This window comes from Silurus aristotelis (assembly GCF_946808225.1).
Source record: "Silurus aristotelis genome assembly, chromosome: 19".
Taxonomy (NCBI): Eukaryota; Metazoa; Chordata; class Actinopteri; order Siluriformes; family Siluridae; genus Silurus; species Silurus aristotelis.
In genome coordinates, this window is record NC_139592.1 from 14,735,786 (window position 1) to 14,754,267 (window position 18,482).

The window sequence follows — 18,482 nt, forward strand, 5'->3', positions numbered from 1 at the left end:
TGCCACAAGCAGTAGAAACAATATCTGAGAGGAAATGAAGGTGCCCAGTCGCTTATCACGTACAATCCATACATTAGGGTACTAAAAAGGTGCACAGAGACTTCCAGACCAACAGTAAGTGGGGGGAAGGGAAGACATGAGATCATGTATCTGTGTCGATAAGTGTGTTACTTTTCCATTAGTAAGGGTGTGTTTGTGTGGTTAAGAGAGTGGCTTGCAAGCAAGCGAACATGAAATATGAAAAAGAAAACGTGAGCACTGTTTGTGCACAACATGGAAGCTTCTCTGGATAAACAGAGGATCAAGAAGGGACTTTGGCACAGTTCTCGAGAATCTGCAAGGTGCAACTCCTCCGGTTCTTTCAGTTTAAGAAAAGCTGTACACTCTTTACACCCCCATCCTGTGCTTGCTTCCTTCCTCTGTTACTCGGTGTCTGTCACTGCCGTTCTCATTCTACCTCAGGATGTGGTGAAAAGACTACAAATACTGAATTTCTTTAAAAAAAAAAAATGAAACCCCAAGCACACTTTCAATACACTTCCTATACTGCATGAATGTTTAATGTCTCATATTGAACAGAAGAAAAGGCTCGTATCCAAACTACATGCACAATTTGTGTAACAGTATAACATTCCTCATCAAATGCTCAACAATCGCATGACTTTAATTGTGGTAGATAAAGTCGCACAGATGTAGTAGCTGTAGAAACAAGGATTACTCCACATGAATCTCTCCACCCATGTGTGACTGGAAAGATGACTCCACTGTCAGAAACTGGGGGTAAGCCAGCAGGGCGTCACAAAATCAGATGTGACATGAACAGCAGAATTTGCAGCTTACTAGGGGTCTTATGCAACCTGGCAGGTAGCCTAAAAATGCACACTGAGTGAACACAAATGGTGATAAAACATTGTAATGCTAACACTGTCAATGCCCCTACTTTGGATATATTATATGATCTGTCTATTTCCCCTAGGGCCAGTTGAGTTTCCACTTGGTCAGTCAGTCCTCACAGCTCTGACCTACTTCATCACTCTGGCATTACACAACACACATACATACAACAACACACAGTAGAACTGGACAACAAAAAATGGCAAAATTAGCACTCCATTACAAGTGATATACAGAAAAGTGAGAAGTCGTCTGCATTTTTAAAGGTCACTAAACTTCAATTGAAATCAACTTTCAAATACTTGACACAATAACTGCAATTAACAATGTCCTGCCTGTGTTTTCATAAATATCTAAATCTCTATCAATTTATACAATCATTTCACAAATCTATAATCTATTGAGATTGCACAAAAAGATTGTGTATGATAATGATATATGGCAAGGCACATGGTAGAACATTTGCAGCTTTCATGTGAGCGTTAGAGATGTTGGCAGAAATGACTAAAATCAGTTAAAAGTTTTGAAGATAAGCATTGTTGATGCATCAGGAAATTCACAAGCCCTATTACATCCGTTTTAAGTGTAATTGCATGGGTCGATAATGTAGTAATGCAGAGCAGATTAGCAAAACACATGTTGAGGAGCTGAAAAACCTTTACTCAATTATCCTTTGTACACTCAAAACTGAGAAATCACAGAAGATTTCATTTGATTTAAATTCAATAATTTAATAATCTTTACTAATGAGAAAAATTAAGTTTACCACTAAACTAAAAGGAATAGATTTTTTTTTTAAATGAAAAAAATATATATGTAACATGACAATTTGTAGAATGGCCTCACACTGAAATCATGCTTTCAACAAGAGCATGACTCAGTTAAGTTATAAGGAAAACTGCATTACCTTTTGGGTCCCAGCTGCGCAATGGTGCCTAATTCTATTGATCAGCATCTTAGAGAGTGTTCTCTTTACTTGGTGCATATGTGCATGGGTGTTTGTGCATGACTTGTGAACAAGATGAGAAACACCATTTGCCATTAACGTATAGGAAGGACTGCGGCAACTCTATGAAAAAATATGGTATATTAAAATGCATGGATTTTAAATCTACAATATCAATTTAAGAAAATTCCTATAATAAGTTCTGAAATAAATGTAATAAGTAGAAATGTGTATGTATATATATATATAAATATATATATACACACACACACAGTTACACTTTATACACTAATCAGCCATATCAATAAAACCACTGACAGGAAACGTGATTATCATTGATCAAATGGCAGCAGGATTCCCTAATGGCAGTGGCCACTATCAGCAGGATAATTTTCCCTGACACACTGCAAATATTGTTCAGAAATTGTATGAGAAACATGACAAGGAAAAACTGTAAACTTGGCCTTAAAATTCCCCAGATCTCAATCAAGATGTATTGATCTATCTTTAAAGTCTTGGTGCCAGATACCACAGCAGATCTTCAGAGTCTTGTGGAGTGCCTTGGCAGGTCAGAACTGTTTTGATTGCACAAGGGGATCTACACAATATTAGGCAGGTGGGTTTAATGTTATGACTGATCGATAGACCGTTTCATTCCATGTCAGTATGGTTCACCACCGTAATTATTTAAAGCGACTTCTTGAACACAACAGTGCAGCACTGTGGCCGTTCTGTAAACTGCACAAGTCAAGAATGACACAGAGCACTTGGTTTATGTGCCATCTTCTGTAACCAGGCTACATAAAATCATCCATCCATCCATCCATTGATCCATCATGTATGAAAAATATTTAGATCATAATATAAAGAAGTTACTCCTACCCTTTTGCCAAGATGGATTGAAAGCCAATCTTAATGACATGTTTTCATTTTGGAAGCCTTTTTCATTTCATTTAAACAATTACATGTTTACACCTGTATTTATTTGTAGGCTACTTATAAATGTCATCAATAAAATTACAGTTTTACAAGCTCTTAACCTAGATTTAACCAGATTATTAGTTTCAGAAGCTCTACATTTTTCAACAATGAAGTGTCAATAAATTTTTTTCTGGCCTGTTCTGCAGTTAAGCAAGAAATAAATACAGGGGGAGTCCACAATGGTTTACAAATCATGTATATACATTTCAGACATTTAAGCATTAGGTTTTAATTCTTCCCAGCACGTGTCTTTGAATTTTCACAATCTCATTTGAGATTGTGGTAATTTAGTATGTACAATATATATAAAAAAAAAAAAGGCCAGGGTGTCCCAAGCAGAAAAGCGTATGGTTTGATTAAAGTATGTTGAGTAGGTTCATAATGTCATTGGGGTTCAGTTTTGACTGTACATCTCATCTCTTCTGCCTTTTGAACTGCTTCCTCCAGAGTCTGAGGTGACACCAAGTCCAAACGCCTTAGTGCCTCCAGCAGCTGTGCTCGTGAGTTGCTGATGAATGAGTGAGACAGGAACCAAGGAAGACCACCACCATTTCTCAGTGTATAAAGGGGCACTCGAGTCAGACCCATCACCTAGATGGAAAGATTTTTATAAAGTTCGTTAGGGGCGGTAAATTAAAATAGATTTGAATGAAAGCATGTGGATTTACCTCTAAGCCATGATCCACAGCCTTAGAGACTGCAGCTCTCTCGATCTCTAGCAGCTCAGCCTCTGTAATCTTCTTGCAATAGAAGTGTAAGATGAGGTGGGGAGGAGACTGGGCAAGGTGAGATGACACATAGTGGTCTATGGTCACCGGCACTGCCACCCCTAACTCTTCCTGCAGCTCTCTGCACAGTCCTGCCTCCAGATTCTCCTCTGAGGGTTTAACTAAACTGCAGTTAAGTTCATATCATTTTCATGATTTCAGCTTTATAAACACTCATTGTGTAAAGATTTTAAACAAAAACAAAAAAAATACAATATTAATTTAGCAATTCATTTAGCAAAATGCTTATGCTATTGTTTACTTGTTTTTTAAATAATAATAAAGAAGAATTATCACATTTCTTACATAAAATGCTAATCAAATGCTTCATATGTCAAAAAATACAGCAACAACAGTGATAATATATTAATAATAAGAGAAACAAAAAACTAATTGCCAATGGGTTTGGATTCCTCTGCTCCTCTGAGTTACTGTCGTTGTGGAGTTTTTTGTTCTCTCAGTGCATGGGTTTTCTCTGGGTTCTCCAAACCAGACATAATGTAGGTGGATAGAACGTTAAAGCTAAGTGGCTGTTAGGTGCCTTGAATTGGCCTGACATCCTATCGAAGTTGTGTCCTTTTCTCACACCCAGCATTCTGTGTAACAGCTCTGGATCCACCATAATGATGAATAAATGAATCACGTGCACAAATTCTAAGCATATTTTGACTTTGTTTTTTGACTAATTGCATTGGCTCTAATTCTAATGTATTTATAAAAAAACACAGCGATGACACAGCTTTAATTACTTTCTCATTCATTCTTCTGTATTGTAAGCTGAGCTCTGCTGGCAGTGCTGACAGTCCATAGCAACTAAAAACCAAGTTGGAAATACAAATTCTGAAAATGTTCACCTGGAGAACATTGCCAAGGATTGTCCCAAGTAATTCACAAAAGGCAATTATTTGGATTTGTTGCATTAAAACATCGAGCCTAATTTGCATCAAACTGCGAACATTTTCATTCAGCTGTCACTTGTCACCTTATAGTGTTACTGTCGCAGAATCACAGCTCCAAATTGCTCACTTACATATGAATGAATGCATGCCTTGTTAGTATCAAAGCGGGGTTGGAATTGAATAGTTTCTTCAATTTAATTCATTCGATTGACTACATTACATTATCCACATGAGTACTTACCCTCCAGGGAAGCCGAGTAAGCCATCAAAACGCATCTGCATCTGAAAAACATAAAAAAAAAATTTTTATTATATTGTCTTGTGTGATCCAATTTGTGACACATTCAAGTAGGTGTTTTTGGGTAAGGCAGTTATATTTTAGTTATTAAAGGCAGTTTAAAATATTAGGGTTGGTAATGAAATATAAGGAATGATTAAATATATAGCCAAATACAGTGCAGTATATAGCTGAACTGAAAAAAAGTGATAGTTGTGTGGTCACCAAAGTAGTCATGGTTTTTGTGTCAAGAACCAACAAACCATTTTGAAACACTACCCACTTGCACCATTAAGTCCACCCACAAACTCGTGACCAATGCCTAAAGCGTTGTTTCACAACTTCATTACTGCTTTCTAAACTTCCCGAAAGGAAACAGAAGCCCCAGCAGTCATTTTGAGACTTGTGTAATGAAGTCGTCTAAGTAGTTTAATGAAGCAGAAGTAATGATTTAAGACTTAATGAGCAGCTCAGCAAACCAGACAAACTCTTAATACATCACGTTTTTACTTTTTGAATTCAACATAAAATGGCAGTTTTTAATTAGGATTAGTATATATGCAGTTTATAGATATTCTTTCTTTTTAATACAGTACATTTGAATTTATTTGTATACCAAGTTGTATGCAAAATACCAAGTTTGACTTTTTATGCTTTTTTTTTTAGAAAAGTAACTTGCTTTCTCAACTAGATAATAATATCAACATTATTGGTATAATTGGATAAAAGGAAGCAGAAAAGCATTAACAAGCAGCCAAAATCTACGCCTACCGTCATTCAACCTATAACCTAAAATTTATTTCCTACTGTCAAATAATTTTTGGTGTGCATCAAGAATAAAATTCAATCTGATATAAATATAAATATTGAAGTATGACCATGAAGCACACAGGCTCCATTATCCATAACCATAAACGGTGCTGCAGTACAGAGGGTCAGCAACTATAAATTCCTTGGTGTGTTCATCACCGAGGATCTCACGTGGACAGTGCACAGCCGACCTGTTACAAGGAACATACAACAACAGCTTTACAACTTCAGATGCATTAAGAGATTCCATATGAGAGCAGCTTTACTAGCTTTTACTAGCTTCTTGTTTAGTCAGGCCTTTTGTAAATAGATTTTTCTTTGGTAAAGGAGCATATGTGGAGGGATCCAAGTGTTTTTGTGAACTGGGATATTTGGACGCCGTCATCCCTCCACTCTTACATGTTTACTCAAGGTTGTGGATGGTGTTGTGGCAGGCCATCTAAAATTTAAGAGATCCCTCCTCTGGCTTTCCCTTTTAGTTATTTTAGTGCCAGAATCCTTACTTGCACCTGATCATACTTTACAATGTCTTTAGGTGGTGTAACAATAAGGATGCCTAATAATGCACGTTTTTTCACTCTCTTTCCATGTTGCTAGCCATGTCGAGTTAAACATCCTCATGAGGTACCAGTGATCCTGTCCCTTTTATCCATCTGGACCTGCATGATCCATCCTGATGACCTTTGGATGGAGTTATTTTTCAATTGGAGGCCACTCACTGTTGGTAAAGATGGGTCCACAGGAACCGTCTAAAGATCCATTAAGTTATAGAGCAGGGATAAACTTAAGATCCATGAAGATGGATGTGGACTGTAATTACTATAAAGAGTCTGGTACAATGGGTTAGGACTACAATTACCATTAAAGATTGACAGTTGATAACCTCAATAATGATGGAACTATAATGAACAGATGGGGTTCCCGACTGAATCTGGATTCTCTCAACTTTTCTTCCTCATACCATCTCAGGAAGCTTTTCCTTGCCACTGCTGCCATTGGCTTGCTCCTTATAAACACATGGTTTGGATAAATGTATATGGATTGATTTATAAATGTAAAATTTATATTCACATTGTATTTAAATATCTGTAGCTGCTTTGGGTAATACAAATAAAAGTGAATCTTCATGTAACACCGTCTACAGACTGCACTTTTCACTCTTCTAGCCACCTAACAGTTTACATATGATACTATTACTGTTATCTTTATATATTCTTATATACCAGAATTCTTATATCATATGTATACATTTGGCACATGCCTTTATCTAGAGCGACTTACAGTCTTCATCAATAAATACATTCTGATACTGGTTCACTATGAGTACATTTAGTCTATAGCTAGGAAGGTCATATAGTACGGAAAAATAAAACCCCACAAGCAGCAAAAGATTTTTTTTTAACTGCAAATAAAAAAAAAGCAAATCTATACGTACTAAATAACTAAAAATCCTCGCTATGAATGGATTTCTAAAAAATTTATTTTAAAATATGTTTAATTCTGCCCTGTTGCCTTGAGGAAACAAGTAACACGAATGTGAAACATTGGAAGGCATGGAGTAGGCCACAAATCAATTTCAGCATGGTTCTCAGCATGATGTGGTGATCCAGAGGTGTCCATGAAACACAGCCAATGGAAAGCACAATCTTCAGAGTTATATTATTAATGTCAACTATGATTAAAATCAACATATAATTCATGCGAGCTAAAATAATACGAGTGGAAAGTTTCTACATTTTGAATGCCACTGTAGATATTCTGCTGTAATTTTGTTGCAGAGGTGGAAATCAATACCTAATACATAAAGCTGTTTATCTATTAGTAATATATATTAATGAAATCTTATAGTATTAGATTTTACCAGATATTTTAACATGTAATTTAATTGGTTTGTGAGCATTAATAACTCTAAAACGAACAAAAACATCACATAGAACTAATGTGTTCTCTCCGGAGAAAATTCAGGCATGACATGTTTTAGGCCTTTGAATGATTCTTGTACAATGTGTACAAATATTGGAACGTTTTCTTTCAATTGAAGTTGATTGTTTTGTGTTAATAAAACTATATAAAATTGGTATGCACAACTTATTTTATTTCACATTCAGTTAAATGCATTTCTGACTTGAAAACCTCAATGCATTCGAACACAGTATAGTAAAAGCTGCACTTCACCCTGTCCGCCACCAGGTGGTAGTAAAGTGCACTAAAGTAAGAAAGCTTCTTTCCTTGGCCACAGTCCTCATGATAAAGCAGATGACAATAATTTCGAATTAACCAATTAAAAAAAAAATAATAATAATTTATATGTCTGCTACTCTCTGGGTTTGTCACTAAATATTGCACGCAACAGAAAGTAACTGAAACGTCCTTACCAACACGATGTGTTTAATTGGAATTTTGCCGAAGAGTTTCGCTCTGCTGTCTGCATACAGCAGGATGTGACAGGCGTGCTTATGGTCCAGCCTCGACAGCGCATCTTCTCTAGTAATATCGTTTCCAGCCATTTTACCTTCTGCAGCGAGTTCTGCTGATCTGCAACATCAACTGTATAAACCTGACAACCATATAACACTGAGAAGGAAACTACAGTGGCCTAATAGGGTCATATTCCAGAATATGAGTCCCGCAACATATCTGAACTCAAGTGATATATCACCACATGAATAATAACATTTATACTAATGTTTATTCATTTTATTATTCATTCATCGTCAGTATGCGAATTACTGCTTTACAAAAGAAAAGCAAAACACTAATGTATGCTTGCTGATCATGTTTGTGATACTTATTTTTGGCTATCTTTATAATTTAATATTTTCAATTCATTAAATTTGTTTCTTGACATGGATTAACAAAGGAAATCTGAGTTGAAGGAAGGCACTATATACAGTGAGGAAAATAAGTATTTGAACACCTTGCTATTTTGCAAGTTCTCCCACTTAGAAATCATGAAGGGGTCTGAAATTGTCATCGTAGGTGCATGTCCACTGTGAGAGACATAATCTAAAAAAAAAAAATGCAGAAATCACAAATGTATGATTTTTTTAACTATTTATTTGTATGATACAGCTGCAAATAAGTATTTGAAGACCTGTCTATCAGCTAGAATTCTGACCCTCAAAGACCTGTTAGTCTGCCTTTAAAATGTCCACCTCCACTACATTTATTATCCTAAATTAGATGCACCTGTTTGAGGTTGTTAGCTGCATGAAGACACCTGTCCACCCCATACAATCAGTAAGAATCCAACTACTAACACGGCCAAGACCAAAGAGCTGTCCAAAGACACTAGAGACAAAATTGTACACCTCCACAAGGCTGGAAAGGGCTATGGGCAGCTTGGTGAAAAAAGGTCCACTGTTGGAGCAATCGTTAGAAAATGGAAGAAGCTAAACATGACTGTCAATCTCCCTCGGACTGGGGCTCCATGCAAGATTTCACCTCGTGGGGCATTAATGATCCTAAGGAAGGTGAGAAATCAGCCCAGAACTACACGGGAGGAGCTGGTCAATGACCTGAAAAGAGCTGGGACCACCGTTTCCAAGGTTTCTCTTGGTAATACACTAAGACGTCATGGTTTGAAATCATGCATGGCACGGAAGGTTCCCCTGCTTAAACCAGCACATGTCCAGGCACGTCTTAAGTTTGCCAATGACCATTTGGATGATCCAGAGGAGTCATGGGAGAAAGTCATGTGGTCAGATGAGACCAAAATAGAACTTTTGGTTCATAATTCCACTAAACGTGTTTGGAGGAAGAAGAATGATGAGTACCATCCCAAGAACACCATCCCTACTGTGAAGCATGGGGGTGTTTTTCTGCACATGGGACAGGGCGACTGCACTGTATTAAGGAGAGGATGACCGGGGCCATGTATTGCGGGATTTTGGGGAACAACCTCCTTCCCTCAGTTAGAGCATTGAAGATGGGTCGAGGCTGGGTCTCCCAACATGACAATAAACCGAAGCACACAGTCAGGATAACCAAGGAGTGGCTCTGTAAGAAGCATATCAAGGTTCTGGCGTGGCCTAGCCAGTCTCCAGACCTAAACCCAATAGAGAATCTTTGGAGGGAGCTTAAACTCCGTGTTTCTCAGCTACAGGCCAGAAACCTGACTGATCTAGAGAAGATCTGTGTGGAGGAGTGGGCCAAAATCCCTCCTGCAGTGTGTGTAAACCTGGTGAAAAACTACAGGAAACGTTTGACCTCTGTAATTGCAAACAAAGGCTACTGTACCAAATATTAACATTGACTTTCTCAGGTGTTTAAATACTTATTTGCAGCTTTATCATACAAATAAATAGTTTAAAAAATCATACATTGTGATTTCTGGATTATTTTTTAGATTATGTCTCTCACAGTGGACATGCACCTACGATGACAATTTCAGACCCCTCCATGATTTCTAAGTGGGAGAACTTGCAAAATAGCAGGGTGTTCAAATACTTATTTTCCTCACTGTACATACACATTATTATTATTATTATTATTATTATTATTATTATTATTATTATTATTATTTATTAAGTGTAATAGTAGTTGACTTATAAGGGTGGAGGAAGGTGCACACAGGTATAAAGAGCACAAAGCACAAAGTATAAGGAGAAAAAGGTTGGCAAAACCGAATTAGGATCTGCAGAGAGATGAGAAAAGTAGGCACGAGTACAATGAGATGCGGCAGCAGGTGAAGATGGATGTGGCGAAAGCTAAGGAAAAGGCATATAAGGAGCTGTATAAGAAGTTGGACACTAAGAAAGAAGAAAAGGATTTGTACCGATTGGCCAGAAAGAGGGACCAAGCTAGGAAGGATGTGCTGCAAGTTAGAGCAATAAAGGATGGAGATGGAAATGTGTTGACTCGTGAGGAGAGTGTGTTGAGAAGATGGAGCTATTTTGAGCAGCTGATGAACGAGGAAAATGAGACAGGGAGAAGATTGTATGATGTGGAGTTGGTGAAGCAAGACGTGGATAGGATTAGTAAGGAGGAAGTGAGAGCAGCGATTAAGAGGATGAAGAGTGGAAAGTCGGTTTGGACCAGATGACATACCAGTAGAAGCATGGAGATGTTTAGGAGAGATGGCAGTGGAGTTTTTAATTAGGTTGTTCAACAAAAATTTGGAAGGTGAGAGGATCCCTAAGAATGGAGAATGGAGTGTGCTGGTACCAGTTTTTAAGAACAAGGAAGAATGTGCAGACCTGCAGTAACTACAGGGAAATTAAGTTGATCAGTCACACCATAAAGTTATGGGAAGAGTTGTGGAAGCCAGGCTGAGAGAAGAGGCGATCATCTGTGAGCAGCAGTATTGTTTCATGCCGAGGAACAGCACCACAGACACATTACTTGCTTTGAGAATGTTGATAGAGAAGGTTAGAAGGAGTTGCATTGTGTGTTTGTGGATTTAGAGAAAGTGTACGACATGGTACAGAGAGAGGAGTTGTGGTATTGTATGAGGAAGTCAGGTGTGTAAGAGAAGTATGTGAGGGTGGTGCAGGACATGTATGAGGACAGTGTGACAGCATTGAAGAGTGCAGTAGGAAAGACAGACTGGTTAAAGGTGGAGGTTGGACTGCATTAAGGATCAGCTCTGAGCCCTTTCCTGTTTGCAGTGGTTGATGGACGAGGTCAGACAGGAGTCTCCATGGACTATGATGTTTGCCAATGATATTGTGATTTGTGGTGAGAGTAGGGAGCAGGTTGAAAAGAGTCTGGAGAGGTGGAGGTACACGCTGGAGATAAGGGGAATTACGTCTCTTTCTATGGTGGAATCATGAACATTGACCTTAACTGAGGCAAGTGAGGTCTTCAGTTCTTTGGATGTTGATGTGGGGTCTTTTGTGACCTCTTGGATGAGTCGTCGCTGTGCTCTTGGGGTAGTTTTGGTCGGCCGGCCACTCCTGGGAAGGTTCTCCACTGTTCCATGTTTTTGCCATTTGGATTTTGTTTTCCCTTCCCTTGGATTTTGTAAAAACCTTCATTTAAAAACTGCATGTTGTGTTTACTTGTGTTATCTTTTATTAATATTTAAAATAGTTTGATGATCTGAAACATTAAAGTGTGACAAACATGCAAAAAAATAAGAAATCATGAAGGGGCAACATTTTTTTTACACCACTGTAGGTAATATAATGCTTTGGATAGAGCTGACGAGAAGGAGGAAAAGAGGAAGACCAAAGAGAAGGTTTAGGGAGGTGGTGAGGAAAGATATGCATGTAGTTGGTTTGAAAGAGGCAGATGTAGAGGACAGAGTAGTATGGAAACGGATTCGCTGTGGCGACCCCTAATGGGTGCAGGCGAAAGAAGAAGAAGTAGTAATAGTAGTAGTAGTAGTAGTAGTAGTAGTAGTTGTTGTTGTTGTAAAATACTGTTCAACTGTGTTAATGTCCATAAATGAGAGTAAGTTACAACCTCTTTATACTTTTAATAATTCTTTATAAGACAAATAGACTGATGAAACATAAAAGTAAAAAAAAACATAAAAGTTGCTAAACAGATGTGCTTTGTATGTACAATAATAAATTTTTATGTTTTCCCAAAAATATTTTCAAAGTTGTACTGCCAAGTTGTACAACATGTGTTTGTGGAAACCTGATTGCCATTGCCGTGTATGAGCTTTTTCCTAAACTGTCAAGTCTATTTCTATAGCGCTTTTCACAACAGACATTGTCTCAAAGCAGCTTTACAGAATTTAACAGTTAAGGTGAACGATGTGTATTTATCCCTGATCAGCAAGCCATGGTGACTGTGGCAAGGAAAAACTGAGGGAGAAACCTTGAGAGGAACCAGACTCAAAAGGGGAAACCATCTTTATTTGGGTGATATGAAGAGTGTGATTATAGTCTTTAAACAATACAGAACACTGGAGGGTGAGAACTAACATGAGCACTGGAATGTGTAGTTATGAGTAACGCCCTTCCTACAGTCTTATGTATATGTATATATATATATATATATATATATATATATATATATATATATATATATATATATATATATATATATATATATATATAAATTTAATAAGTTTTTATTTGTATAGCGCTTTTAACAATAAACATAGTCTCAAAGCAGCTTTACACAGTTAATGTTAATGTTGTGATAAAAATGTTTGTCCCTGATGTGCAAGCCAGTGGCGAATGTGGCAAGGAAAAACTCCCCAGGATGGGGAAACGATGTTGCGGGGTGCAGTGATGGTGTTCAGAAGCAAACTCTAGTCCTGAGTCAGTGTAGCAGACTTTAACTGACTTTACCACATTAACTACAATCCAAATCCATCCTCAAAGCTCCTGTTCTTACTCTGTAATTTCATGGAACCCCGAGGCGTGGAAGAGAAACCATCCCCAGCTACACAGAGTGGCCTCCAATCGAAAAGAACACCATCCAGAGGCAGGCCAGGATGAAGTGGGCTGATCAGAGGAGGGAAGGGGCAGGAATAGTGGTCACTGGAACCTGCCAAGTCCTGCCGGTGGTGCCGCTCTGCTCCAGAGTCTCGATGAGGGTGCTGCTCCACGCCCAATCCTTGCTGACTACGTCGCTCCGCCTCAGACCTCCGCAGAGGGAGTCGCTCCGTCTCATCACATTGGCCAGAAAGTGCTTGGGGCAGCCACCTGGAGGCTCGCTCCACGCTTCATCCGGCCTTTCCTGACCTCCAAGGTGTTCTACCCAGTGGCAGTTCACCTCAAATCCGCTGTGTCCGCCGCTGGCACTTGACTTTCATCCTGCCCCCAAGATTATCGTTCCTCTCCTGTATCCAGCAAGCAGGATAGTATGATCAATGGTACGATCAATCGTTATATGTGTGGGTGTGTGTCTAAATAATGTGCCCAACTTTTGTCCTAATAATGTGTAGTGGAGGTTTTTGGGATGTTGTTGCATTTGTGTAATTCATGTATTTTTGGAAAAAGCTTTTCTAAGCTTTTTAAGCGACAATATTTTATTAAGTTCTGTTTCATGTATGGTTGCTGTTCTTACAAGTAAAAGTTTGTTTGTACCATACTTGTTGTTTGTACCGTACAAGAACCAGAAACCGGGCAGGAAAAATCACTACTGACCCTTCACACCCTGGACACAACCTCTTTCAGCTCCTCCCTTTTGGCAGGTGCTACAAAACTCTATTTACCAAAACTGCCAGATACAAGAACAGTTTATTTCCCCAGGCAATCACCCTCATTAATTACTCATAATTTATATTCCCTGCTTCGTATCTATAAGTACTGCATTATCAGGACTGTCAGTAATCACATCATCCATATATGTTACACACACTATTGCTGCTGTATATTGTCCAAAAGATCTAAAGTAGCTCTTTATCACACCTGACGCACAATACTGTAATTTGCACTACCATGCACTCTCACACTTAATGTATATTACTGATATGTCATATACTTTGTATCCCTATTTAATACCCGTACTGTTTATTTTGTCTCACATAGTCTATATGGACTTGTTTATCTTGTCTTGTCCGATTTGTCTTGTATAGTCCAAACTAAATGTGTTGTGTTATTTATGTCTTTACTTTTAAGAGTCAATAATGGCTGGAAATGATTTCCTTGTGTGTGTCAACACACTTGGCCAATAAACCTGATTCTGATTCTGATTCTGATTCTGGACGGTGCTCTGTAGAGCCGACCGAAAGGAAACAGTTCAAAGAAAGGGTGGGCTGGGTGTGTGGGGTCCAAAGTGATTTTCTTAGCCCTGTTTCTCCTCTCTGGTGGAGTGAAGATCTGGAGATTAGTCAGTGGGGCAGCTATAATCCTCTCAGCAGTCCTGACCATCCACTGTAGCTTCTTGATGTCTGATTTTGTAGCTGTAGATGTACACAGGACAGACCCAATGATTGCAAAATAGAACTGTTTCAGCAGCTCCTGTGGCATACTATCATAACAGATCAAACTGTATTTTGAAAAGTGATACAGGACAATGCATCAATTTACACAAATGTTTGATAATAAAAGCTACACATTTCTTTCTATGTATCTTCAATTAGTAATATTAAATAGGTAATCAGTCTGTTCACCAACTTGTACGATGTAGCTACAAATGCTTGCCTGCCATTCTCCTATTCTCAAAACAAGCTGCTAAATGTCAAGTCATGCAGAGTATTGTTGAGCGGTATGCACTCCTGCCTGGAGTGTGTGTTGTCCATCTAAGGGGTGCAGAAATACGGTTGAGAGACAACGAGGCAGGAAACAGATGGTTGCTCAAGTGTCTGGCCTAATGCCCTCAAGCACTTGTCGGAATTCTTGAGCAGCCTTACAGAAGGATTGGAGGCTTGCAGCATCACTGTGCTATAGATCCAGCAGAGGAAGGAGCACAGTTCACAGCCACACCCTGCTCAAAGTGAAAAATCATTTGTCTTCACGGCTCCCTAACCAGCTGGACATAGCTTCACATGAAGGCTGTAAACTAAGTATCAGGAAGACATTAACCTCTCAGCTTTACAGTCTGAGGCACAGATAGTAGGAGTGGGTTTTGCTATGAGGATATTTTGTTGATATTCTTTCGTCAACATCACGCAAATATAAAAAATATATATTTTTTACTGATTTATTACACCGATACTAATTTTTATATATATATATATATATATATATATATATATATATATATATATATATATATATATATATATATATATATATAATTGCACATTTATTAATACAGTTAGTAAAAGATACTTATACAAATAGTAAGACAAACTCTATTTGTGTGTTTTTAATATTCTTTCGTCAACATCTTGCAAATATAAAAAATATATTTTTTTTACTGATTTATTACACCGATACTAATTTTTATATATATATATATATATATATATATATATATATATATATATATATAATTGCACATTTATTAATACAGTTAGTAAAAGATACTTATACAAATAGTAAGACAAACTCTATTTGTGTGTGTGTGTTTGTGTGTGTGTGTGTGTGTGTGTGTGTGTGTGTGTGTGTGTGTGTGTGTGTGTGTGTGTTTTGGGTGGGGGGGGGGTAGTAGTTTCAGCAGTTGTTGCAAGAGACAGGTGTGGACCTTGTCTCTTGAGGCTTTCTGAGTGAACCGCTCAGAGACATCCCCTCACTGCCAGCATTCATTGCTTCTTTGAAGCCTTGTCTCTCAGAGGAGCGGCTCTCTTAGAACAGGCATAATGTTTGTGCAGCCACACGCTGACCTCTCCTCACATATCCTTTATAGCATGAACAAGGTTCCTGCAGTGTCACACCATGTTTGTATGAGAGCATTCAATTTAGAAAATGTCATGTGGACATTTTTTTTCCAAGATGGAATTTTTAGTGTTTGTTAGTCTATGCTTTAGCGTGGTCCCTTGGTGGTCTAGTGGTTAAGATGCAGCGCTCCCACCGCTGCGACCCGGGTTCGATTCCCGGGAACCATCCCCAGCCACTCTTAGTGCCGGTCCCAAGCCCGGATAAATTGGGGAGGGTTGCGTTAGGAAGGGTAAAACGTGTGCCAAATCAAAACGTGCGGAGGATCCACAGCGTGAAGCCGAAAAGAAAGTTAGTCTATGCTTTGCAGCTGAGAATAGGGAATGTGGTTCTGCATGAAATACAAAGAAAGATATAAAATGCTTGGGAATTATTTTCTCAAAGAAGTGCAGAAAAAGGAAGATGTGATGAGTAAAGGCTCTGCTTACTATTTTGGCTTTTTAAAATAAAGACCTTTTTATGTTCAAATTTACATCACGATTTTGCATGAGCAGAAGGTGTTGATTAAATTTTTATTATTTTTTAAATCATGACTCAGGAAAGAAATGAATTCCTCCATATGTTATCAGTTCATTTGTATTACTTGTATATTGTTATGGGAAATTCTGCAAATAAATAAATAAATAAATAAATAAATGGGTCAAACAATTTTCTGTAAGAAAACATTAATTTAGCAGTTAATTAGTTAAGGACTCTTCAGTGTTAATGAATCATTAGACTGTTGTTCTAATAAAATTATTGAATTTTGAGAACAATGAGATTGAGAATGAGTGTTGCCAGATTGTAATTATTTTAAAAGGAAAAAAACACTTGAGAATGTGCTGGTACTGGAACGTAATCCACATTAATGTGGTGTGATGTGTTACTAACCCAAAGCTAATCATTTTCCTGTGTAACAGCATACCCCATAGAGTTGCACTACTAAATCTCTGTGACAAACAAAAGAGATTAAATTAGTAGAGAATCATGTAATTGATCCATTCCACTTAATTTACACAGTGTATTAAAGCAGCTGAACAGTAAGTATTTCATAGTCTGTATAATATTTATACTAAAGATTCTACAAGGTGCTTTTAGATCATGGAGGTTATACACTACAGGTCAAACATTATAGGAGGGATGACCCAAGCAGTCAAGGTTTTGATCCTGGATGACCTCTAATGGCACCCTCTGTGGCTCTCAAATGGGTCACTTGTTGCTACTTGTTGCAAAACTAACCAGTAAAGTTGTAGATTAACACAATTGTTTTGAACAAAGCATCATTTAAATGCATCCATATAAGTGGATGGATGGATGGATGGATTTATGGATGGATGGATGAATAAATGGACAGAAAGTTTATTACTTAAAGTGGAAATTTGGTCACTGCAGTAGCTGGTCTTGCAGAGAGACATTAAATACACTTACTGGTCTAGAATCAAAGCCTTGTTAGTGCTGTCCATCTTATTTGGGCTTACTGTGTGGCAGCAGAGGGATTGTTCTGGCATGGACATGCTATTCTGGATCCTGACTACTCACTAAGTTTTATGAGTGCTAGTGGCTATTGTCCTGGTTTAGGCGTCAGGCTTGGAGAGGGAGGGTGGACATGTCTCTGTCAAAACAATGACGAAAATAGACAAACAGCTGCAGGTGCTCCTATCTAGGTTACATTCTAGTGTGTGTGTGTGTTTGTGTGTGTGGGTGTGGGTGTGTGTATGTGTGTGTGTGTGTGTGTGTGTGTGTGTGTGTGTGTGTGTGTGTGTGTGTGTGTGTGTGTGGTAGAAGATGTTGGAGGACAGGCAGATCAGCTCTATCACAATGCAGTTGAGCCTGGACCTGGTGCCATGTGGTGGTGGTGATGACGCATGTCCATCTGTGAGACACTCGCTAAAAGACTGATTATTTCAGATTATTGCTAATACAGAGGGAGGGCTGGAGATTAGAGGTCATAGATATAGCTAAAGTTAACCAGACCCAGTTCCTCTATCTCGTTTACTCTCTGTCTCTCACACATTAACACAGTGTGCTGATTGACTGTGGTGTATAGGGTCTATCATGGGTTTTAAATTGAGATTAAATGAAGTATAGTGAAAAACTATTTAATTTGGATTAACAAATCAAAGAAGGGAATAAAGATCTACTGGCATCTTAAGTGCATTTAACCTTGTACAGGATCAAGCATAAAACTGCAATAATTAATGCCAAATCAGTTACTGTGTGCATTTATGTGTGCTTTTTATTAACATATAAAATAATGTGTCATACATATGGCCCCACGCCAACATTTCAGTCTCTTAATCCCATCTGAAATAACTCTGTATGTGATAATCTAAAACAACTGCTGTGCAGCACTCTAAACCCAGGTTCCAGGAAGTCTTCCTGAGAGGGAGATGGGTTATTGCATCACATTTTACTAAGTTTGTATAGAATGAGATCAGGGGTATTGCAAATATATTTCCTGTTGTTAAAATATTAACAATAAGCACACCCTGATAATTATATTTAATAATTAAGCCTTATTATTAATAATAATAATTAATAATAATAATAAATACAAACGTATTTAGAATTATTGTCCATCCAAACAGAATTAATATATTTAATGTTATTCAAAGATCAATCTTATTAAATATTATAATATTAAAAAATATGATTAATCAACCTAAAGATGCAACTGATTTAAATACATAAACCAAACTAATA

General features: G+C 37.8%; 1 protein-coding gene across 1 annotated transcript; it reads right to left on the reverse strand.

Annotated features, from left to right (window-relative positions):
* Positions 1-2,763: 2,763 nt before the first annotated feature.
* LOC310741950 (U8 snoRNA-decapping enzyme) lies at positions 2,764-8,177 on the reverse strand. The gene is made up of 4 exons (XM_083570371.1): positions 7,950-8,177; positions 4,729-4,769; positions 3,490-3,715; positions 2,764-3,412 (listed from the first exon to the last, which is right to left on the reverse strand). Exons 1-4 carry the CDS (start codon positions 8,079-8,081, stop codon positions 3,206-3,208), a joined length of 606 nt encoding a protein of 201 aa, XP_083426497.1. The 5' UTR covers positions 8,082-8,177; the 3' UTR covers positions 2,764-3,205.
* Positions 8,178-18,482: the final 10,305 nt, after the last annotated feature.